Source organism: Gouania willdenowi, chromosome 6 (genome assembly GCF_900634775.1).
Source record: "Gouania willdenowi chromosome 6, fGouWil2.1, whole genome shotgun sequence".
Classification (NCBI taxonomy): domain Eukaryota; kingdom Metazoa; phylum Chordata; class Actinopteri; order Blenniiformes; family Gobiesocidae; genus Gouania; species Gouania willdenowi.
Genome location: NC_041049.1, coordinates 54147442 through 54172695, shown reverse-complemented (window position 1 = coordinate 54172695; position 25254 = coordinate 54147442). Strand labels below are relative to the sequence as shown.

At 40.9% G+C, this 25254-nt stretch overlaps 2 protein-coding genes across 6 annotated transcripts in view; both read right to left on the bottom strand.

Annotated features, from left to right (window-relative positions):
* Positions 1-15974, bottom strand: part of LOC114466041 (transmembrane protein 189) — a 44683-nt gene extending 28709 nt beyond the window's left edge. The window contains exon 1 of the mRNA XM_028451476.1: positions 15649-15974. Coding sequence (XP_028307277.1) covers positions 15649-15808 — 160 coding nt within the window. The 5' untranslated portion in view covers positions 15809-15974. The remainder of the gene's footprint in view (positions 1-15648) is intronic.
* An 8236-nt stretch (positions 15975-24210) lies between these two features.
* znf423 (zinc finger protein 423) overlaps positions 24211-25254 on the bottom strand; it is a 165036-nt gene continuing 163992 nt past the window's right edge. For all 5 annotated transcript variants that reach the window (XM_028449697.1, XM_028449701.1, XM_028449699.1 and 2 more), the window contains one exon: positions 24211-25140. In XM_028449697.1, coding sequence (XP_028305498.1) covers positions 25111-25140 — 30 coding nt within the window. In that variant the 3' untranslated portion in view covers positions 24211-25110. The remainder of the gene's footprint in view (positions 25141-25254) is intronic.

Here is a 25254-nt window from a genome sequence, read left to right as displayed (position 1 = left end):
CCGGTCATAACAGCGCGAGGCATACCCTGAATGTCTCCACCCACGGCGCCGACAGGTGTGAGGTGAGAGGCACCAAGCACAGACAGTTCAAGAAGACAGTTTCCTGTGTAGGGGACAAGGTGCTCCTTTCTGCGTTCGTCACGAACCCTAGGTCAGAAAGGTGACGTGACAGAATGCGAGTGTGCACTGTGGCAAATCATTGTGTCAAAAACAGCCGACTGTCCAAAGTGGTGGCCGAGCGGATGCCCCATCTCCTCAGCGAGGCTCGTGCTGCCTCCAAGGCTCACACAAACACCCTCGGGCTCAGTGAAAGGCACATCCAGCGGAAAGCAAATCTCAGGTACTTTCTGTGAGGGGGATATAACGGAAATACACATCCTTCAGGTCGACAGATGTGAACCAACCTCCCTGATGCATCAGGCGTAAGAGGGAGGCGTGCGTAAGCATCGTGAACTTATATTTCCTGAGAAATCTGTTTAAAGCCTGTAGACCCAGGATAGGGCGAATGCCGCCCCCCCCTTGTTAGGGGGCCAGAAAATACCTGGAGCAAAAACCGCTCTGGGACAGTGCGTAAGCGTAACAGGTGGAGCTGGTGAACAAGGAACATCTAGCTGCATCGCTGAGGGAGGAAAAAAAAGGACTGACTGTATTTTTCTCCTTGTATGCGTTGCAGCCGCAGGCCAGGCCGGTGGGCCTCGCTGAGGCGGAGCGGATCGCAGAGCGACCCTCCGTTACGACGGTGGGTCACGGGATGGCGAGGCGTATCACCACGCGCCTGCACAGCTCCACGGTGTCCAAGCTCGGGAGAGAGGTGGAAGGTGTGAAATCCTCCTCCTCCGGAGAGGCGACAAAGGCGGCAGGTCGCTGGGAGCCCCGGCTGAGGTCATGGGCAGTGTCTTCGCTCACTACGGCAGAAGCTCCGTGGGAAGGCAGAAGGGGGGCCTAGGCGGACATCGGACGCTCCGACCTACAACGGAGGCGTCGAAGGTGCAGTGCATCCCGTCCCCTCGGTGAGAGGAGCCTGGGTTTCCATTAGGGGTGGGAACCTCTGGGTATCTCACAAAACAATACGCGATACAAAGCTCACGATAATGATTATCTCACGATATGACGATACTGCGATTATCGATATATTGGTCAGAAATCAATCTACGATAACCTATGACATAAGAAAAAAAAAAGATTAAGTGAAAAATACAATTTTTATTTTATATCTCTGAAAGACAATAAATTGAAAAAGTGTCTTATGAACAGTGACACTATTTTAGTGCAACATTTCTGTAAATAAGTGTCAACATACCAATGTAAACAAATAAGTATCTCCAATAGTGCTTTCTGTAAACAAAAAATAGGGTATTTCAACCAGTGACACAATTATAGCACATTATTCCAGTAAACTAAATATTGGTTCCTTCAACAGTGACAAAATTTCTGTGAAGACCTACCTGCACATTTTAGTGAAAAAGCAGAAAAGGTTTTGAAGAAAAAATAAATAAAATTGATATTTAGCGTGAGCATATCGATAATCGATTGTGTGAAAAAATTTAAATATCGCCACACTCCTAGTTTCCATCACCGCTTGAAGCAGGCAGGAAAAGCAGAATGATTAGCTTTCATGCTACCACGTGGCGGCGTGAGCTCTGACCTTGTGGCACAGAGCTAGCAGCAGGGCTGTCATTGGGGTCGTACCGGAGTGAGAGGCCGCTGGCCAATGTGCACGACGGAGTGGCAACATTGGAAGGAGCAGTCAGCCGGAGCAGAGGCTCGGAGTTTTCACGCCTTGCAGCAGTGAAGGACCGCACGCACAAACCCGGACGCAAGTGGTGATGTCCGAGAGCTCTGGACCTGATGTGATCCCTCCTTTGTATGTATATAATTCGTTTTCAAATGAGTAGCGCAAAGTGAGTTTAGACTGTGCAGTGAGAAGCCGGGAGGAGAGTAGAGGCAGCTGCAATGTAGCAAAAACTGGCACCGGTAGTATCGTAATACACGGTAGTACCATCGTGTAGAATTTCTAGTTTAGTAGGAACCGTTACAATTTGGCACCGCGGGGTACCGTGGGTATCGTGCAACTATATGACAAAGTTATATCTCTAAAGTACATACATTCTCCTCCCGCAAAGAGTGGTTTAACAGCGGTTTAGTCTTGGATAAATGTATCACCTTGGATTGGTTCAGTTTGTGTTCAGAGGGCAACTTCTGAGTTAGTTCTATGAACTAACTAATTGAGAGTGCCGTTACTGGAGTAGAGACTTCTCTTGGCCGAATAACAGAAACCTGAAGAGCCTCTCAACTATTGATCAAAACGAGCACTTAAGAGCGTGCAGAAACTTCTGCCTTCTTCGTTTGTCCTTTCACAACATTCAACAATGGAGCAGCAACAAATTGCTGTGCTTTAGGTGGTTTTAATGCCCCGTTTTTCACCGTCGCCAGTACTCCTGACCACCCACAATGTTGTGCACTTTACATCATCTCCGATATACTTCATATTTATAGTCCGCTCCGAGTGCGCTTGCATTTACAGTAGGCTCTGCACCAATCTGATAAGCTATATCGGATCGGCTGATATCGGCAGGAATGTCTTAATTTGCCCATCAGATCAATGACGCATTGTCGTGATACAACTTTCTTTAGATGCTCCCATTGAATTGTTTTATCATCTCATTTACACTGAAGAGTTGTTTGCTATACGTGACATGGCTTTATTTCACTCAAAATTGTGCACAAAGATGAAAACCTCTGCGCAAACGACAAAAATGTCTCTTGGTTGGAGCGAAGCGACTGAACACCGAACTTCTTCCCCAGGGACAGTGTCTGCTGTTATAGTGTGTGTGTGTGTGTACGCGTTTGTTTTGTTTATTCAGCCCGAGCACGTTAAAAGTGAGAGTCCTAAAGCAGAGCGATGCCTCCCGTTTATTTTCGCTTTCATAGCGAAAAATTCTGTCCGTTTCAGGGCGGTGATGGACACAGAAGCCAACTTCTCTCGCAGTTATTCAACTCTTCCACTCCATCACAGTCACAAGGCTGTGTTTAGGTCCCAAAAAATGGTACCATTTGATTGTCCGTGAATTTGTATTAGGCAATACCGAAAGAATTTGGTCGGTACCGAAAAAAAACAACCTGAATTCATATAATCGGAGATGTTTTTTTAAACTTGCTGATTGGTGATCGGCCCAAAAATCCTGATAGTCTAAAGCCTAGTTTACGGAAAACATAATCTAAACTCTAGGCTTCGATTGGAAACGCTCTGAGACCAGCAGAAACAATCGCTCTATCATACGTCTGTTTGATCTGCTCTGTTTTCATGTTCATACCGCTCAAATGAGGTGGACTATCCGTGCAAACTAATCCTAGAGCGTTTTTGGTCTGTTGGTGTGAACACACCCAAAGATTCTGAAGTCTTTCTCACCTCTCGAGGATCTAGCTAAGGGGCAGTGACAAGTGTATTTGCATTACCCAACCCTGCTTGTCAATAGCCATTTTAACTATTTTTATACCATTCACAATTAATACATTTGCTTTCAGTTTAGAGTTTCATCAAAGAGCAGCATTCATTTAGAAACTCCACTCTGCTTCTATCGAATGAGACGACAAGTTATTGGTTTGTTTGTGACTCAATGCAAGCTGCTCAGCATTAAAACAAGACCTTTTCAAACACATGTTGTTTAAAACATCTGATGCTGTTATTTGAAGCAGAGCTTTCTTTATTAAGAGTTCAACAGAATGTTTTCGTAAACACTTTTTCTTTTTTTAAAATCACAATTTTCTCAGATAAAGGTTTTTGTGCTTTTTCTTGGTTTCTCTCATGCCGACTTGTTTCTGGTTTTCTCATGGCGCGTCATATATTAACAATAACTCACGTAATGTGAAGGTTTAATATATAGTCAATGTATATCTGACAGTTAGGTCAATGCAACTGTATATCAATACCAAGAGCATGTATTTCACAGCTAAAAACCTATATATTTTATTATTTCCATTTTCAAGTCGGGAAAAAAAACATCTTTTTGATTCTGCTATGACCAATCAAATGAACACATACACACAGCAAGGGACAAAACCAAAAGCGAGGACACAAAAACAGCACACAACAAGTGCCTGAAACGCTCTCACGCTGAATGACTTCCTAGAGGGCCTCGGACAAAAAAACATGCACATTGAACAGTAGCTCAGCAGCAGGCAAGTCAGAGTGAGTCAGCGCTCCCAACATTACCCCACACCTTTTCTTACTCCAGCTTTCATTTCTCCATCCTCTAGATTTGGTATTGGAGATGCATCAAATTTCACACACTTACTTCACTCTGATGTATGGAGTGGTAGCACAAAAGGCACAAAATCACAGAGGGTAATTGTGTGTATGGGAGAGGGAAAACAGACAGCTTTGCTCCTCTTTTCACTCTATCCGTCTGTCTCTCACTCTGGGTCCCCTGATCTGCTCTCAGTAGACAGTCTTCAGATGGGACTAAGGGGGAGCAGGAGATGTGGGTGGTAAAACTGGGTCACATGCTCGGAGATGAAGAGACTGGATGGATGGGAGGAAACAGAGAGATGAGGGAGAGAGCGACACTGAGGTAGAATGACAGAAACATGGGTGGAGAGAGTGAGAGACACAAAGAGGGTGAGGAAGAGAGCGGGAAAGAAGAAGGAGAGAGAGCCAGGGGAGGTCCTATTCCCCCGTTTGGAAGGAGTGGATCAGTCACAGGCCTCTTTCCTTTCATCTGATCTCACAGGACCACAGAACCTGGGACACACACACACAAGCACACAGGGATGTAGGCAAACTCAGTCACCCACACACTCAGACATACACACAAAACCAACATCACATCAAAGTACACATGAACAAATGGTACACACACAAACGCATCAATGTATGTTTGAGCAAATGCACACAATAAAAATGAAATGCATTTGATGCCCTGTAGATTAAACTGCAACAAAGAAAGGAAAGTAGCAAATAACATTCAATAAACTGCATACTGACATAATGACAAACACACACAGACATATTGCACGCAAGAGAAGCACAATTCTGTTTGTGTGTGTGTCATTCCACTACCATGCCCTGGTATGTGTATGTATGCAAGTATCATTTCAAAACCAACTGTACATAAAACACACAAACAAGGGTTCTCAACAAATTGGTGCGCGCACACAGCCTGTGTTGTCCATCAAGGTCAATCCTACCTTGAAGGCTTGACTAAATCCATGGATGCACTGTGTGCGCGCATGTGTATGTGCACGTGTACAGTAAGCAATGCCCGCAGTGTACATGACAGTATAAAGAAAAAGAAGAAAACATTAGTATACTATAGTAAGTATACCATAATTTCTATATAATAATTTTCATAACGTATTGCAAAGATTAGAGGCTAATACAGTGAAAATACTTAAGATTGTTTTTTTTAGCTAAGTACATGGGGAGGATTGTGAGGCATGTAATTGCTGCAGACACGTTGACAGCCTGTGGGCTAAAGGGTCCAAGCTGCAGGGCAGAACAGATAGGACATGAAACCAACTCAAACACAACAGTGAGTGTGTGTGTGCTTATCACAAATGATTCATCTCCTTGGCCGTGAGCATCTATGATTGAAAGAACACAGTAAAGATTTTCTCCTCATTTTTAGTTTTAACCATAGATCAAATCACTCATTTTAAATAATCACAATGTTGCTTTTGAAAGTTAATTAAAGTTTAATAAATGTTACATGTGATGGATTTTTTGTGAAGTCATTGTGACAACATTTTCGATGAGAGTTGCACATACAATAAATATAATCACCTGTCAATATCATGGATAATAATGTTCAAAATGATTTCAATTCACACTGATAATGTATGAAATCTTTTAAATCTCTTAACCTGGAAGTCAGAAACGTTTTGTGCATTGCATTGTGGGATGTGGAATTCTGTGAACTGATGCAGTGTTTTCACTTCATTCTTACTGTGATTTATTGGGCTTCTTCACCAAACAAGAGGACAATGATTGGCTTGGCACCATTTTTCTTGTAGTTTGTTCTCAGCGATATCACCACACTCAACAAGACATTCAATTTTGGCAGGATTCGGGTCTCTCTGTGTATGCTCGAAAATAAACATTCGCTATTAATTTCCTAAAACTTGTGAAAACACCAGTGGGGTATTCCGGAAAGGATGTTCAACAAACTCGCTTAAATCGCCCATAAACCTCACATAAACTACTTGGAACTGTCAGCGATGTTCCTCTCGCTGATCCACTTTCATCTCTCAAGGGACATCAGGTCCTGGTGAGGACCGACAACACCATGACCATGGTGTACATCACCCGCCAGGGCGGTTTACGTTCTCGTTGGTTGCTTTTGCTGGCACGCAGACTGATCCTTTGGCAATAAAGGTCCCAGGGATCATGAACGTGGGCACGAACCTGCTGTCCAGGGGCGCGCCGATTTATGAGAAATGGATGTTGCACCCAGATGTGGTATGACAGCTGTGGACCCGTTACGGACGGGCCGAGGTGGACTTGTTTGCCGGGGTAAAAATTGCGCAGTGTGCGATGTTCTTCTCCCTGAGAAACCTGAGGGCTCTCCTTGGCATAGAAGCACTTGCGCACGATTGGCTCCAATTCCCCCCACCCTGTGTAGGGTGAAGGAATGCGGCCACACTCTGATCCTGGTTGCTCTGCATTGGCCGGCCAAGCACTAGTTGGTGGAGAATTACCAGCTGCTGAGTGCTCCCCCCTGGCAGCTCCCGCTGCGCAGAGACCTGCTGTCGCAGGCGAGGGGCATAGTTTTTCATCAACGCCCAGAATGCCTGGTGCTATGGGCTTGGCCCCTGAGTGCCATAGGGTTATCACAGAGTGTGATCTCTACCATACAGAGCTCCTGGGCCCCCTCCACTAGATCTCTTTATGATTGTAAGTAAAGAGTGTTTGAGGAATGGTGTCTCCAGGGAGGCCACATTCCTTTTCGCCCGGTGGGTGTGATTCTGTCATTCCTGCAGAGCCTGATTGACAATTGCAAAGCCTTTTCCCCTGTGAAAGTGTATTTGGTGGCGATCGTCACCTGTCACGTGGGCCGGCAAGTCAGCACTCTTTGGTCCGCCGGTTTATGAAGGGTGAAAGCAGGCTCCTCCCTGTGTCCAGACCGATGGTACCACTATGGGATCTGGTGGTGGTTCTGGAGGGATTGAAGGGACCCCCGTTCGAACCGATGGGTGAGACGGACCTGAAGTTTGCCACTCTTAAAGCTGTCTTGTTAATGGCTCTGGCATCAGCCAAGAGGGTCAGTGACATCCATGCGCTCTCGGTTCACCCTTCGTGCTCTCAGCTTTTCCCAGGTGATGCAAGAATAATTTTGAGGCTCAACCGGGCTTTTGTGCCGAAGGTGGTGGGCTCATGTTCTCCCATTGACCTGCTGGCCTTTTCTGCCTCAAAGAGTGAGCAGCGGCCTCATCTGATGTCTTGTTAATGCAATTCACACTTATATGGGCAGGACAAGGTGTCTCAGGAGGAGCGATCAACTGTTCGTCTCCTGGGCAAATCCCCACAAGTGGAAGCCTGTCACTAAGCAACGCACTGGGTGGTGGAGGCTATTGCTTTGGCATACTCAAGTCAAGGTCTGCAGCTGCCTGCGTGGCATGGGCGGTTATATTTTCCTGATGTAATCAGACTTCTGCCCTGTGGGCTGGTGCCTCTCGATAAGCATGTCTAGACAACAGGAGTTTCCATATCCCATAGTGAGACATCTCATGAAATGTGAAAAATAACTTTAAGTTACTCTAATAAGCCCGGTTCTATGAGTAATATGTCACACCAGACTCCCCTTCTTTTTCGAATGAGCAGAAGAGGTTTGCTTATTTGAAAAGTGCACAGCTGTCCGTGTCTTCCTTTTATAGGAGGTGGGAGGGTCCTCCCAGCGGACTGTCGCACTTCACCGGTTAATCAGGATTGGCATAGTGAAATAGAGTGCTTCTCACGACTGTAGACAAAGGTCACATCCCATAGTGAAACATCTCACTCATATTACTCATAGAATCGGTGTTACGAGAGTAAACTAAAGATCGGAGGAAACCCTGCTCGCTCCTCTCAGCTTTTATAGGGGGGCGGGGCCAACAGTGAAAGTTGATGACGCAGGGGAATCCAAAGAATACATTTCAGCCAAAAGCAAAATTCACTTATAATAGCCGGCATTCAACCCTTAGTGGCCAGTAACTCTGACATTTTACAACTAATTATGCAAAATGAAAATACTTTTACTTAAATGTTAAATGTTGGACTAGGATCAATCAACGGCACTACTTAAAGGGGACATATCATGATTTTAAATCCTTCCTTTTTAGATATAAATCATACAGTTGTGGTCTATATAAAGCGGAACTGCACTGCTTGGGTCTGAATTCCTCATTATTATAGCTCCCCAGACCCCTTTTCTACCCCTTTTCTGATGTGCTTCTAAGAGCAACTCGTTTTGGTGCGGTCTCTTTAAATGCAAATGAGACACTTCATACCCCACCCCCTCTCCAGGTTCAACTCCACCCTGCTCGGCCATTTTTGTAGTTTGATAGAAGAGATATGGCTATGTAGCGGTGCAGAAAAAGTTTATTCACACGTTATTGACACAATGTCAACAACGGAAGACTTGTCCATCCAGCTTTACATGTTTGAGCCAGAGTCTGACCCGGCGGAGCGAAATGAAAATGAAGATGATGAACCTGCAGAACCCTAACAAGTGAGCTAACACAAGCACTGAGCTAACGCTAGCGCCAAGCTAACGTCACGAAATGCATTTTAATATAGTCTTTTCGGAGACAAAATGAAATGAAACTTTAGACTTCAATTAAACTACGTAGGCCATATCATCAAGGATCTAAAATGAGCACACAGCGCTAACAAATGAAGACGGTGCAACTGCTAATGCTAACAAAACAATGACAGGGATGTCTTATCATCACACTTTTTAGCGTTATTTACAGCTTACCGAAGTGCTCTGTTCGTCGTCTCCAAAGATAGAAGGAATTGAACCCTCAATCAGACAAATTCTTTCGGCAAATCCTTCTTTATACTGGCGAAGGTTGCTGAAGCAGTCATCCTTGAAGTGCTGCGCGCACACAAAAATGACCTTACCCACAGATGTGGGTACATTTCCGTGAAAAATAAAACTCAACCAGGCACTTTTAAAAGGTTCTGATGCTGGGAGACGGTGTAATGAAGCGTGTGGGTTACTACATCCAACAACCAAACATTTTGATTTCTCCTCTCGTAACTTCTGCATCCTGGAGCTTGGACTACAAAATAAAAGAGAGAAATAAAAATGGCGGATTGCTCGACGTGTTGGGCCTGGAGTCGATGTCCTAATTTGGCAGTTCCGCTGACGTTATTGTTCAAAAAACGTAATAGAGAATGGAAAAATCGAAACAGATTGAAAAATTTGACCAAAACAGAATATAAAGATATCAACGGAGCACCTGAAGAGACTAATTTGAACTTTTCTGTGCTTCTAAACAATCTAAATATACATCAAAATGCATTTAAGGGCTAAAAAAGTGGATTTAGCATGATATGTCCCCTTTAATACCAGAATATATATGTATTCAGCAGAAAGAAGTTGGTTTAGTTACTCTTTAAAGCTGATATCTGGACGATAAAGAGTCAGAAATTTCAAAAGCAAACATCTCGGTGTCCCTCTCTAAACAGCTGCAGTTCCTCCCCCTACCTCTACTAGAAGCCACGCCTCTACTTTTGTGCACGCGCATCGTGGAACATAACAAGGTCGCACCGGGCCGCAGTGATATATGTCTATGGGTCATCGTTATTCTTTTGGCGATGAACATTTCTGAGGTTAGAGCCGAAATCATATCAGAGCAGCTATGCACAATTTACACACGTGCATTCACTTTGATTGACAGTCTCCACTACAGGAAATCAAAGGCTATTGGCTGGGCAATCGCGGCGCGATTTTCTATTTGTATAGGAGTCTATAGGACAAAGGCGGGACTTACTGAATATACATTGACAGATATGAATGACCACCGGCCATAGACCATAGTAAAAGACGAGTTAGGTATTTTTTTGCATTTCAAAAGAATGACGCATAAACAGATTTCTCATAAACTCTGGCTATCAGCTTTATGGATCCGTGGGGACTTTGTAGTGTATCATTTTGAGAAAAAATTTTGGGATGTGTATTTTGGTCCATATCGCCCAGCCTTAATGCTACTTATCAGGTTGTGATGTGTAGACATAGATGAGAAGCAAAAGGCAGCGGACCACAACACCTCAGACATATGGGACGGCCAAGTGGGGACGAGGGGACGGACTGAAAGTTGGGAGAGAAATGCAGAGATGCAGAGACGGAGGGCGAGGGAGGTGTTTCCAGCTGTTTGTCCATCCTCGCTCTGCTGTAATGAGCCCACGTTTGGCTCAACGAAGCATCGCCAACGCCTCATCAAACTTCTCCAAACTCTAACAAGCCAAACTGCTATTCAGATTTACCTCCTGCCAGTGCTGAAACTGAACCCAAACAACCAAGCACAGAACAGCGTGGCGCTGCCCTAAATGGACACTGTGACATTTCGAATTTCAGCTGTTTATTTTTCTTTAAACAGACACTTGTCAGCATGGGGGGAACATTTTTTGCTTTTAAGTTTTCATGAAATGTCTCAGCTGCATTGTTAGCATCGCTGAGCATGTCTTGCACTTGCAGCCTGCTGTGCCCTTTGACTGCAGTGACGGAAAGCTTCCAAGTCATTCAGAGACTCACCTGGAACAAAACAACTGTGTTCTTATTAGAGCTAAGCTAGCACTGATTACTAATTTCTACTCCAAAAACTACATCCAGGCACCAACAAACTCTTTAAAAAACTGTTTCCCGATACCATATTTCACTGTTTCATGTTTGAAAGCAAAAAACTCATTTTTAGTTCTGGTATTGTATATTGTTTTACACCACAAACTAAATACCAGAGCAAGTGATTCCTATACCTTTTATATGCAATATTTATAAAAGGTCTAAAAAGAACTCCTATTTATTATTTTATTGTTTTAACAAAAGCAAAAACAATCATATCAATAATAAAATAGATTAAATATGATTTTCTAAATTTGAACCTCAGTTTCTACCACAGATTAGAAAGAAGAAAAGGACCAAATAAATGAGACATTCATTAAGAAATAGTCAGAATGAGCGAGTGTGTGTGTGTGTGTGTGTGTGTGTGTGTGTGTGTGTGTGTGTGTGTGTGTGTGTGTGTGTGTGTGTGTGTGTGTGTAAGGAATGGATCTCTCGCTCATGCAACTGCACTAAAGTGTGTAGACTCAATTCCATTAATAGAGAAGGTAACTCCATCACTGGCAGCGGATAAAAACAGGCTTTGTAAGCAGGTCAACAAAAATTTATTTTTGATCAAATCTAATAGCACAGAGGTCAGAGGTCAGTGAGTCACTTATATAAAGTTAGAGTGGCTGGTTTGAGAATAAAAACAATGATTTCACAATAAAGATGGAAATGTCATCATGATCACACCCATCTTAAGAGGTGGGAAACCTCTTCAAGCTAAAGTCAAATTTAAACTTGCCTTATTTTTTTTATCATCTTCCCAAAGATCACACACCAAGTTATTCAATACATATAATCACATCCACATTTCTTATATTCACTTTTCAAAGTAAGCTCAGTGAGAAAAATGGCCGATCGTTTGAATACATTTTTTGAGGGGATTGGAAGTTCTAAAAAAAATTACCGATACAATCAAGGAAACTTCCGCCAACTAAAGCCAATTTCCATTTCAATGAAAATGCACGCGAGTGTGAAAATGTACTAAGTTGATGTCAAAGACTGTCTTCTCGAGTGTTCATTAAAGTACAATACTACACTGTGATTCATCAGTCCTGTTGGATGTTATAGTGGAGGCTTTAGCAGCCTCTACTGCTGTTACCAAGCAGTGAACCAATGCTCATGTAACAACAAAATTACAGAGGCTAATGCTAATGGGAGCTATAAACTGCTTTCCTATTAATGTGGAGGAGGATCAGGGACTGAGAGAGGGAGTGGAGCAGCTTGAAGTTTATTTTTATTTTTAAAGAAATACGTACATTCAACAAAAGTCTACGAGGTAGGCTTTCCGCCAATCTGATCGGCTATGACGAATCAGCTGATATTTTGCATTTTATGCAATTAGTGTCATCAGCTGTGATGTCTTATTGCGCCAATCCGTTGAATGATGTCATTGAATTGTTGAACGTTTTCCGAGATGCTCCCATTGCATTGTTTTATCCACCTCATTTACTCCAAAGACATTCCACATCACCAACACATTTGCTCTACGTGACACAGCTCTATAGTAAAAGCAAATCACTGGCATTGTAATGAACTTATAGCTAAGTCAGAGCGGAGTGGCTGGGTCATTACGCTCTTGTGCGTGCAACTTTGCGTTCAGCTACAGCATGGGAAATCGCCAACTCTTCCACTCGCACACATTTACGTTTGATTTTCCGTGAATCTGTACCAGATAGTACCGAAGGAATTCAGGCGGTACCTAAGAAAGTCCCAAATTCAGTACCCATCCCTAGTCATGTGATCAAATTGGTTTTTAAAAATACTGATCGGCCCAAAGCCTACTATTAAAAATGTGAATCTTTAGGCACCTCGTGACTCAATTCGATTTCGGTTATAGGGACTGTGATTCATTTATGAATCAATGCCTTTTTTCACAGCATTTCTTTGTTCCTCACCATGATGACCACCAATTAATTGCTGTTTTTTTGTTTTGTTTTTTTAAATACCAATGCATTCAGACAGGAGACAAATGTACCATTTTTTTTACCTTTGATCAAACCAACAGAGAACTTCTGTAACTTCTGTTCAGCTAGAAGTGCATGGTAAAGTACCAACATAACAGCATCCTTACTGTAATATACTGTATACGGTTAACAAAAAGGACGGTTCTAAATGACATACAGTTTAATTTATATCAAACTAAATAAGCAGCTCAAGTCCTATAGCGCTTTTAAATATCAGATAATCAAGTAAAATATCCTTCTACAGTATTTTACCATTTAAATAAACTAAATATGTGTATCGATTACATTTTTATGTCTGAATGAACAATAATCGATCACTTCTCTCACCTCTAGTCCCTTTGGGTTATTTGACCAAACTGTGAAAAAATATGTGGTTGGTTAGACCAATGGTTTTCAACCTTTTCAGCCCACGACCCCCAAAATAAAGGTTCCAGAGACCGTGGACCCCCACTGTACCTGAAGGCGGTTGAACACAGAGATGAAGATTGAAGAACAGATATGTGGAGACAAGGCCATCTATAAGGGGAAAGGATGGTCCATTGTTCTATGAATTTATGATAACCACAGATTTCTATTTATCTGAACAAAATCCACTCTCATTCAGGAAATGTATTATTACAAAGTGTCTATTGAGACGGACACGTATCAATAGACTCCGGGACTATTGATACTTTTCTACATAAGCGTAATGTGCCTGTGTGTTTTCACAGTGTCTGAATGGCCGAGTTGTCTAAGCACTCAAGAATTCTTCCTTCCGCTGCCTTGGGTTCGAATCCCACTTTTGTCATATATATATATTTTCATTTTAACAAATTTAACACACCAACTTCCACCTTTAACAATACATATATACAAAAAAAAATTAAATTTTAGGGTATTTTCTGGGTTAAGGTTAGGGATAGGGTTAAAGTTAAAAACACAAACAAAAAAAATTAAAATTTTAGGTTATTTCCTGGTTTAGGTTAAGGGTTAGCTCGGTAGATAAAAATAAATATGAGCTAAAATAAAACTGACTTTAAGTCACGTGGTGCACCTATCACGTCACCTAAACTGGCCAATGAGGGGTGTTCCGTATGAATAGCCACGGCCTTATTATTAGTTGTGCCAAAGTAAATAGTGATCTTAAAGATGAAAATAATTGTTTAAATCAGAAATAAAATGGGTGATAAATAATATTGGAAAAGGTGGTGAAATGGGATTTTAAAAAACAGAAATTGGTTAAAAGTTGCAAAATAAAGTGGCCGAAAACAGACAGAAAAAGGGGTGAAAAGGGTTCAAAGTGTCATTATTGGCTTAAAGGTGACAGAACAAAGTAGGACAATCACCTGTAGTTTAAACTGGCAAATATTGTGCATGACAAATCATGAATGTGGTTAAATTGGCAAAAATAAGCATGAAATATGGTAAGAAAAGGTTAAAAGTAACAATAATGGTTTAACATATGCAACATTAGATGGGAAAAGAGGTGGAATGTGTTTATGTGCCAAAAGTGTCTTGAAAGTGGGAAAAAATGTGCAGAAAAGGAAATGAAATTGAATGGAGAAGTGGCAAAATTGGGAATAATGTAGCAAAAATGCATTAAATGAAGCAAAAATATCATTCGGATTCCTGACAATCTCACCCTGGATTTCCACTGGATGCTGCAAAACAGCAATGCAGCTGATAGGCTTCCATTAAAGTCAATGTGTCAATTTCCACTGGTGCGAATCTGCTCCAGCACAGCACTGTAACTGCTGAGTCATACTGCTGCCCTCTGCAGCAAGTTAACAAAAATAAGTCTGTGCGGGACAGGAAGTAGCAAATAGACAGAATAAAATATCCAGATTATTTTCAAAATAAAATACTTTGTGTTCAAGGGGGAAAACGCCGACCTTCCGGGACCTCCAACGGGCTTATTTCGGACTCTATCCGAAAACCGAGCATTCTGTTGATACCATGGTTGGCCCGATTTAAAATTGTATTTCATATATAAACATTGCATTTATCTATGGTTGAATCACTCAAATGTATCACGCGATTACACGTGAATTAGTGAGATCCCCTGAGTTCTTGCTGCAACAGATGCGCAGCAGAACCGGAGGCGGTGAGGATTGCTGGACTGCAGATTGCGCTGAAGTTACGCAGCGGAGCCGTTTCGGTGTCGATACGTATCCAGTGGAAATCCAGGGTGAGACGTCTCCCTGCTCCAACACACCTGAATCAAATGAACGTTCGTTATCAAGCTTCTGCAGAGCTTGGCCAGGTGTGTTTGGTGCAGGGAGACATCTAAAAGTGTCAGGAATCCAGCCCTGGGATAAAGGGTCGGAATAAGCAAAAACTGGCTCAAATTGTTCAAAAAATATTTGTAGTTTCTTGAAGGCATCTGGAAACGCCCCTCCAAGTGTCTCTTGACCCCAAGGTTGAGAACCCCCTGGATTAGAGTATCTGATGGGGGGAACCTCTTTGTATCGTGTATTTTGCAGTATCTTAATTGATTGTTAGAGTAAAATGTGTGCACCTGTGATTGTTCTTGTTCTTTTGATGAACCAGCACAGTTTTAAAAGTGTGTTTAGGCTGGCTTCAACTCAAAATAAAGGCATTATTATTGCCATTCAATGAGCTTTACCAGAGTCAAATACATCAGAAAAGATGAATGATAGGAATAAAGGAAGCATGAGAGAACGATAATGAGGTTTGTTATTGAAGAAAGCCACCTCAGCGGATATGAACTCACGTGCTTCATGGACATTTGTTTTAAAGACCAGCCCTAATATCATCACCATCACCGTGTCTGTGTCCAGCAGCCCTGATGTCGCAGTAGCTTTTATAGACTCATTCATTCCACATCTCAGCCCTGCTTTGTACATCTCTACTGACACGCGCACACGCACAGTTACCTGGCGAGTAGAGCCGTGCCAGCTGTCGGGCACCGGCGTGCAGCGGACCCCAGCGAGGTGCCGCGCTGCGTGCAGCCGCCCCGTGCTCGTTGCCGTTCGGATCCTCCTCCGCCATGGACCGGTGCCTGATGTCGTTCTCGGAGAGAAGCGACGCCGCCATAGCTGCTGCTGCTCCTCCTGCTTTGGTTCTCAGCGAGAAGACATGAACTGAGGATGCATGTGTGTCTGTGGCTGTGGTTGACAGCTGGTGTCTACGGGGGGGTGGGACCGAGGCCTCCGGCTACTCACACCGAGGCTGAGTGAGGCTGGGCGGGGAGCTGACGACGCTCAGCACCCGGAAACACAACAGCGGCTTTCAACGTAAAACAGCTGCATCCTGAATTTCTCCTTCCACAGAAGGTGCTTCAACATATTTTAGAAGTTCTCCTTAAAATGAATAGATTAGAAAAGATTATTTAAAAAAATATTTACAGCAGTACAAAGTAGAAGAGATCAAATGGCAGGTTGTTTAATGCCATATCTGACTCAGGGCGGGCCTTTTTGGTGCCCTAGTATCAGATAACTGATACTGAAACAGTGTAATACAAAAAAAAACATTTAGATAAAAAATGGTTTTCAAGGAATACATTTTTCTTTCAAGTCTATACATATGGAAGCCCAAAATAGTCATAATTGAATAAATAAAAACATTATTTTGAAATAAATACAATTTTGATCAATAACAAACAAATATATAATATGGCCATTAAATTGTTAAATAGGGTCATATTATTATGAAATGTTATATATATATATATCTCCACAATGGCGTTTTTATTTCATAATGCCGTTTTTCAGCAGAATGACTTCGGTCTGTCAATCAAAGAACATAAGGCGGAGCCAGTGAAGTGATTGGCTGATCCTTTACACAGACATGAGCAGCAGCACTTGCACAAGTGCATCACACATTTTAGCAACACAGTCTCATTCTCAACTAGTCACATATTGACCATCGGTCAGGACCCCTTTGGTGTTTATTTTCAACGCTGAGGGTCCGTGTTCCACCCACAGGCAATGAAAAACATGGCGGACAAGTATATTTTAATAGCAAATTGCCTTATTTCAATATAGATTGTGGCTTTAGAAATGTTTTGATGACATTTCTATTGAGAAATGTACCCTTAAATTTCATAGTATCTGTAGTTTTTTCGTTACATCGTACATTCTTCCGTGGTTGCTATGACAACCTTTGACGCCAAAAAACTGCAAGCCAAAAGCAGATAAATATCCATTCACGAACCGAGTAATGTTGTAATTCTCTTGTTAAAACCTTTACTGTTTTCATCTCCAATGTCCAGGAAAACTAATCGATCTTAAGGGATCAGCCGAGGTCCCACCCACTAGCTTTGATTGACAGACCGAAGTCATTCTGCTGAAAAACGACATTATGAAATAATAAGGCCATTGTGGAAATAGATATTTAAGAATAATAAAATGTATTTCATAATAATATTAACTTATTTAACAATTTAATGGCCATATTATATATTTGTCTGTTATTTATCAAAATGGTATTTATTTCAAAATGTTGTTTTTATTTATTTAATTATGACTCTTTTGGGCTTCCATATATACACAGTGTGTACACATTATTTATTTTAAATATCAAGATAAAACAATGCAATTCTGCGACACAACAAACCATTGGAAAAAAAAAAATACAACCTATTTTAAAATTTATAATAATACACTATAATACAATTCAACACCTACAGGTATAGTGCAAATGTCTCGAGGAACAAAAATGATGCAAAATCCAAAACACAGTTCAATTCAAAAGTTAAAATAATGTATGAAAGTTTCAGTACAAGGACATTTTTACTTTCCTGTTTGGTTTTACTAGTCAGTAACATAAATCTTGAAACCAAAGAACACAACGTGCAAACAATACCATAAAACTATATAGAATAGAACAATAATTAAAATAAAATAAAATAATATGGGCAGAAGATTAGCAGGTATAGGTTCAGATTATTAATATTAATGTTCAATTAAGAGATGGCATGTACAGTGACGTTAAAGGGTGTGTTTGGCATCCCTCCAGCAGATGGCGCCCTAGGCGGCCGCCTGTGTTGCCTGTCGGGAAGGCCGGCCCTTCTGACCGTAAAAGCTAAAGAGCCAACACAAAGTAATACTAGTAATATTGAATATAATATGGTAATTATGCATCTTTAATTACATGACAGCATGATGTTATCTTAATGAAGGCCTAGGTTATGGAATGAATCCACAGTGTAGTACATAAGAATAACTTCTTAAAAATATTACCAAATAAATAAATAACACTATATTATCTTAAATGCACTACTTTTGTAGGTTTGACTAATTAACTAAATGTAACAAACGAATATAGGCTAACAGTAGGCCTAACAAATATGAGCTAGCAACTTAGCCAACACTCATTCATATATTGTTTGTGCATGCGGTAACAGTTGTTTTAAGGGAATAATGACTGACATTTATCTCCCTCAAACACACTTTACTCTGCATTTTCTTATTCAGTGGCTGCTAAATATTGAGAATTGTTTTATTTAAATCATTTTCTTACACTAGAAAGGTTAACTGGAGCATTTTTTTCCATCTCAGCAGATCTTGTCAGTCGTACTATTTTCCGGTGCTAAAACAATCACCGCAAACAGTTCCAGATTGAATTGCATTGCGCTTACTGCATTCATTTATTTGCATTTCCCCCTCCTATTTTTTTGCACCCCTTATGAGATCCTTCTACTCATCAGAGGGAAACACGCTAAATGGACTGAGGGCACATTGTGACGCGCAGTCCTGATACCCTGGGGTTTGTACCCCTTATTAGCGTGTGGAGTGACGTTTGCACACTTTTTAATACCCCTAAACCTTAAATGAATCTACCCCTTAGACTTTGAAATAATAGTACAACCTGTGCGACCCACCCAGTCTCGGTGAACTTGCACCCCTCTTCTTCCTTGACTTGGTATACAGTACTCCACTGTTCACTATTTACAGTCTATGGTCGCACCTCACCCCTTGTCCAGCAGATGCCGCTATTGTTATCTAACTTAGCACCTGCATTATGAGGATGGGTGCCCAGTCAGCCTCAGCGCAGCAGCGCTTTATAAAAGTAAATCTTTTTTTATTTTTATTTTTTCTCGTGTTGCCCCCTAGAGATTGCCGTCCTGGGCGGCTGCCTATGTTGCCCATATCAAAAACCGCCACTGGCTGCATGTGTCGTGTGCTCGTGCTAACTCTATAGAGGGTTTTCGCGGCGAGCTATCAACTGCATCATCAACCCGGAAGTCGCCATATTGGCGATATTCAGCAGGTATACAAAGCTTTTATTTATTTATTTATTTTTATTTACTTACTTATATTTTCTATGTTTTCGGTCTGAGGACACTATATAGTAAAAACTTTTATGTTGGAAAAATACATATCCTGAAGTAAATATCAGACTCCCATTCAGTTTTGTAACCAGTGGATGGCGGTAATACACCTATAACTGATGGTATACAAAGCGCACGCACACAAGCAAATCCTGAATTTGGAGAGGAAATGGTGAATTAGGCCGTGAAGAACATTTGGAGTTTTATAGACTGCCAAAAGTTATAACAAATCAGGAAGAACAACGTCAAAAAATTATCGGAGGAAAGGAGGCGCTTGTGGTTAGCAAAACTAAACCATGACCTACGAGGTCAAAATGTGTTCGGCTCATTTGCATAACTCATCATACTGCTCACACTGCTTCACACCATTTACACTGATGTCCATACGTGTGATCAGTACAAGATGAAACCTCGTCTGTAGTGGCAGCATTTCAGAACATGGACGATGCTGCAAGACGTTTAATGTTAATCTAACCACTAGGAACAAGTGTATCATAGTGTATCATGTTTTTCCTGCATTCTGTGCCTTCTCCTCTCCCTCCGCTCTCTTTTCTGTTTCAGGTGTCTTGATGCTGGAGCTGGCGGTTACTGATCGATGGCTCTTGGCTCAACTAGTCTGGAACACTCAGATGGTCTATCCTTCTATCCTACTGTCTTTCTGTCCACTAACCCCAACCAGTCAAAGCAGATGGCTTCCACCTCTGAACCTGGTTCCGCTGGACATTTCTTCCTATTAAAAAAAAGTTTTTTTTTTTTCCCACTGTCGCTAAATGCTTGTTCATGTGGATTTCTTTCTTTCTTACTATGGACTCTATTTTTGTGAAGCGCTTTGAGATGACTTTGTTGTAAATTGTGCTATATAAATAAAGTTGAATTTAATTGAATTTCTTGTGGCCGACCCCTCCCACCCCGGTCATAAACTGTTTCAATCTCTCCCTTCTGGAAGAAGGTTTTGGTCCATTAGGACCAGAACCTCCAGACACAAAAACAGCTTCTTTCCCTCTGCCACCATCCACATGAACACACCCCCAGTCACCCACTGAACCCCCCCACCACCCGATCACCACCTCCATGATGACATTATCTGCTGGACTGTATATATATATATATATTTATCCTATTTATCCTTTATTCTCTATCTATCCTTTATTTATCCCTCATCCTTTATATTTATCATTATTATTATTATTATTATTGTTGCTGGGTTGTTTTTTTGTTTTTTTTGTGCACCAACTACCAAGACAAATTCCTTGTACTGTCCTTAAAACTGTACATGGCCTTTAAAAACATTTCTGATTTCTGATTTTTCTGTTGATAGCAGTGGCTCTTAACTAATTTTCTAGTGTGAGGATGATAATATAATTCATATAAAGCTACTGCATGTGGCATTATTGACTTAATATAATCACATTTAAAAGCCTGCTACATTAGCAACACAGTTCTTAAAATGTAGAGTGGAAATATGCTGTATTTGTATCTGATCTTTTGCTGATCTATTGCATGACTTACTTTGGCCTTCACAACACATCTGTCGTTGATGACTTGACACTACATTTCCCTCACCCATCCAGACGTCATGTGGTTATAGGCCTTCAAACATCTATAAGATTTAAGGTCTTTGGCTTGGCGAGAAAACCAGGTCTTTGACGATGTCAGGACACATAATAGACAGAAGACTCTCCGTGTCATCATTGATTCTAGACGAGGGAGCAGACTCGTATCTACACCACCAATAAACCCTAAATTTTCCAAATATCGTGCCTTTTCCTGTGAACCAAGTCCTTCCCTGTATGCCTTTGGATCTATAATGTATTTTGAGGAGCTTTTCTGTGGTTTTTTCATTGCAGTGTTTACTTCTGAGTGCATCCAACATGGCCGTGCACCCGCGTTACTGCCCAGAACGTGACATCAATGAGAACCCTCTATTCAGAACAAACTTTATTTAAAAACACTTCACTGACACGTGCTTTAGAGACAATCAATGTTTTCTTGTCATTGTGAAAAATGCCATATAATCCGACTAAAAAATTGCATCATTTCAGCATATTTAATGTGCTTTGAACGACCCGTATTTTACCTAATATGCTTTATCGTGGCCTTCAACATCACTTGTCAATAGTCACTTCAATGGACAATAAAGAAATAATGAGAAAGACATATTAAAGGACCTAAATTCAGCTAATTTTTTTTTACCTTGTCTGCACATGCTGTCGAAGATCAACACATGTGGCATGACAGCAATGCATGTTTTGTTATTGCAATTAAATAGAATAATTTATTTTTATTGCATAATTGTGACCATCACCAGCCCTCTCCAAGGAAGGCTAAGAACTTTATTAAAGGGGACATATCATGTTAAATCCACTTTTTTAGCCGTTAAATGCATTTTATTGTATATTTAGATTGTTTAGAAGCACAGAAAAGTTCAAATTAGTCTCTTCAGGTGCTCCGTTGATATCTTTATATTCTGTTTTGGTCATATTTTTCAATTTGTTTTGATTTTTCGATTCTCTATTACGTTTTTTGAACAATTACGTCAGCGGAACTGCCAAATTAGGACATCGACTCCAGGCCCAACACTTCGAGCAATCCGCCATTTTTATTTCTCGCTTTTATTTTGTAGTCCAAGCTCAAGGATGCAGAAGTTACGAGAGGATGAGTCAAAATGTTTGGTTGTTGGATGTAGTAACCCACACGCTTCATTACACCGTCTCCCAGCATCAGAACCTTTTCAAAGTGCCTGGTTGAGTTTTATTTTTCACAGAAATGTACCCACATCTGTGGGTAAGGTCATTTTTGTGTGTGAAGCACTTCAAGGATGACTGCTTCAGCAACCTCCACCAGTATAAAGAAGGATTTGCCAAAAGACTTTGTCTGATTGAGGGTTCAATTCCTTCTATCTTTGGAGAAGACGAACAGAGCACTTCGGTAAGCTGTAAATAATGCTAAAAAGTGTGATAATAAGACGTCCCTGTCATTGTTTTGTTAGCATTAGCCGTTGCACCGTCTTCATATGTTAGCGCTGTGTGCTCGCTTTAGATCCTTGATGATATGGCCTACGTGATTTAATTTAAGCCTAAAGTTTTCATTAGTTATTTCATTTTGCCGTTTTGTCTTCAAAAAGACAAATGCATTTTGTGACGTTAGCTTGGCGCTAGCGTTAGCTCGGTGCTTGTGTTAGCTCACTTGTTAGGGTTCTGCAGGTTCATCATCTTCATTTTCATCTCGCTCCGCCGGGTCAGACTCTGGCTTTAACATGTAAAGCTGGATGGACAAGTCTTCTGTCCACATTTTGTCATCCATAAAAATTACATTTACTAAAAAAAATAAAATAAATCATAATGGACATTCTAATTACCAGATGCCAAACATTTTTCGACAGTACTTCCCAAATACAGATATATTCCAAATAGTTGTCCCAACTCAAATTACAATCAATTTTTTGATATGTTGCATCATTTCATCTGCAATAATGGAAGAACAAAGAATTTGGATGTCACCATCAATCTGATAGACACAGTATAGCATACATGGGCAACTGGTGGCCCGGGGGCCACAAGCAGCCTTCAGGTAATTTTTTTGCGGCCCCCAAAAAACAGACAAAATGTTTCCCAGTGTACACAAAACCACAAAAAATGACTCAAAAATACATAAAAATGACAGAACTGTACAATGAATGATTCTAAAAACACACAAATGGGCCCCAAAATCCAACAAAACGACAACAAAAACACAAAATGACTCGATAACACAAAATAACAAAATTAGGTACCGTAAGTGCTGAAAAGAAAGTTGATAATGTGGCCCTCAGACCAGACAATCACATTTCTGTGGCTCCTGCTGTGATAAAAGTTGCCCATCCTTGCTTTACAGCATTGTGACAGCTACGGTACGTAGCATAACAGCTAAATATCTTCAATTACTGCTGGAAATGATGTGCCCGTGTTGTGGCTGCACAAGCTGCTACTAAAATCTGGTTTGCGTTACAGCTGTTGGTTTTTCAGCAGCTGTGCCATCAAGAAACATGGTGATTAAAATAGAAAAAGAACTTCAATGTGAAACATGCAGCCTATGCACTGTGAGCATGCTTATATTCTCAGTGTGGGAAGGGATTCTTTGGCTTTAGCACTTGAAACAATGATACATTACAATCCAATAAAAGCACCTGAAAGACACAAAACTTCAAAAAAAAAAAAAAAAGGTAAACAGGCCATGTGAGGAGTAAAAGGATTACTTCTGTATTTTTTTATGTGATACACATGTTCACCTCTGGATACCAAGGAGGGTCCAGTTATGACGATAGACAGATATAGACAGACATGGATAGAGATGCAGAGACACAGCCATGGAGGAACTCAGACGTCTTCCTCTGACCACCTGCGTGTGGGCTTAGTCTACTAAACTTTGCTTATGAATAAACCTCATGAAAATAGGATTATTCTCGTCATCCGTCCTTGGAGCTGTTCAATTAAAAGATCTGGGAAGAATGTAGAGAGAAGCTTACAGGAGCATTGTAGTAATGATTTAGTATGAGCTGAGCTTCATCACCAACCACCAGAGGTGTAAAGAGTACTGATATATCCTACTCAAATAGAAGTACTGTTATTTGACTGAAATTAGTACATGTAGCTTAATTAAATAGTACTCAAAGTAAAAGTTACTTGTTACTTTCACCCCCACGTTTATTTTTGGTAATAAATCTTATACAGCAAACATCTCATGTATAAACTTAAAAAGGAACTTATTTTTTAATTTTCTTAAACCTAAATTTCCACAAAAGCATATGTATGAAAAAAAAGGTTTGTCAAAATGTACAAAAAAATGAAGAAATAAAAATAACACCAATTAATCATAAAGAACATATTTGAAAAAAAACATGTTTCAGGAACTTGATTTTGGCCTCTCGAGTTATCAAACCTCAATCTAAAGCTGTAACAGTGTGATTCTCACATGAATATAGACCCAAACCTGTTAAAAATGCTTTCAACACCTTGTGAAATCTAAAACATTAAGAATTCAAGCTGTTCTTAAAAGTGTGCTTCATCAAGTACAAAAACCCAAAAATCACAGATTCAGTTTGTTTAATAAATTCACATCACACATCAGTCTTCTGTTTGTCATTTATTTATTTGTTTAATCTTTTTTTTTTTTTTTTTTTCTGTGGTAGAGTATTGCAATCTGGTTAATTCACATTTAAAAAGCAGTCATTGACCAGACGCACTGAAAATGATGATATTCATTTTTTTACAATAACCATTACAGATCCCGTGGAGACTGGAAAACCCATTCCAAAAATGAAACATCTGTATGGTTTTCTTCATTTTATTTTGTTTTCATGTCTTTTTTTGTCTTAATACTTACAAAAAGGAAAATATATATAACAATCATAGAAACAAAAGCTCAGAGGGAGAGAAATGAGGGATATTACGTCTGCCAAACAATCACAACACGGCACGAGTACCTACTTACTGTAAGAAAGAAAAGATACAAAGAAAAAAATTAAAAAATGAAGAAAATAAGCGCGTTTGGGACAAAGAGAAACATGTCAAAGAAATTGGCACCTATAGAGTTGAATAAAATAAGCAACAGAGGGAACAATAAAACGTAGCGTTTTCTTTAAATCTATCTTAGAAAATCGCAAAACGAAGGCGGTTTCCTTGTTTTCTCCTCTTTTCTATTAGATTAAAAAAAAAAGACCTGGAGAGTGATTGTGAGAGGAGGAGGGGGAGCGGGGGGGGGGGGGGGGGGGGTTTGGGGGGCCGTGGGTCAGTAGGGGACAATAAAAATACTGCACGTACAATACCTTTGTTCACCCTTCTCATTGCTTCACCTCTCTTCTAGCATTTTCTTCACCTCTTTTTTCTTTCCTTATTTAATAGCATATCCTATTAATATTCCTGTCCCCCGTTGCTCCTAATAGCCGCGCCCAGTGGCGCGATCGTTAGAGTTTTACATGTGAGTAGCAAATGACACTTTGATTGGCTGTGATGTGGAGATGGGGGTCCCCTGCCGGCTCTGGGTCGGGGTCCCCGGCTGAGCTGAGTGATCCTGCAGGGCCTCGGTCTCACTGCGCGTGCTGACTCAGCGTGTGGTTCTGGAGGGAGAGAGGCAGAGCGAGAGATGGGGAGAAAAAAGTGAGAACACATGATGAGAGAAATAATGGGCTACATGAGTATAGTGCTTTCCACTTGCCCCCCCACCCAATAAT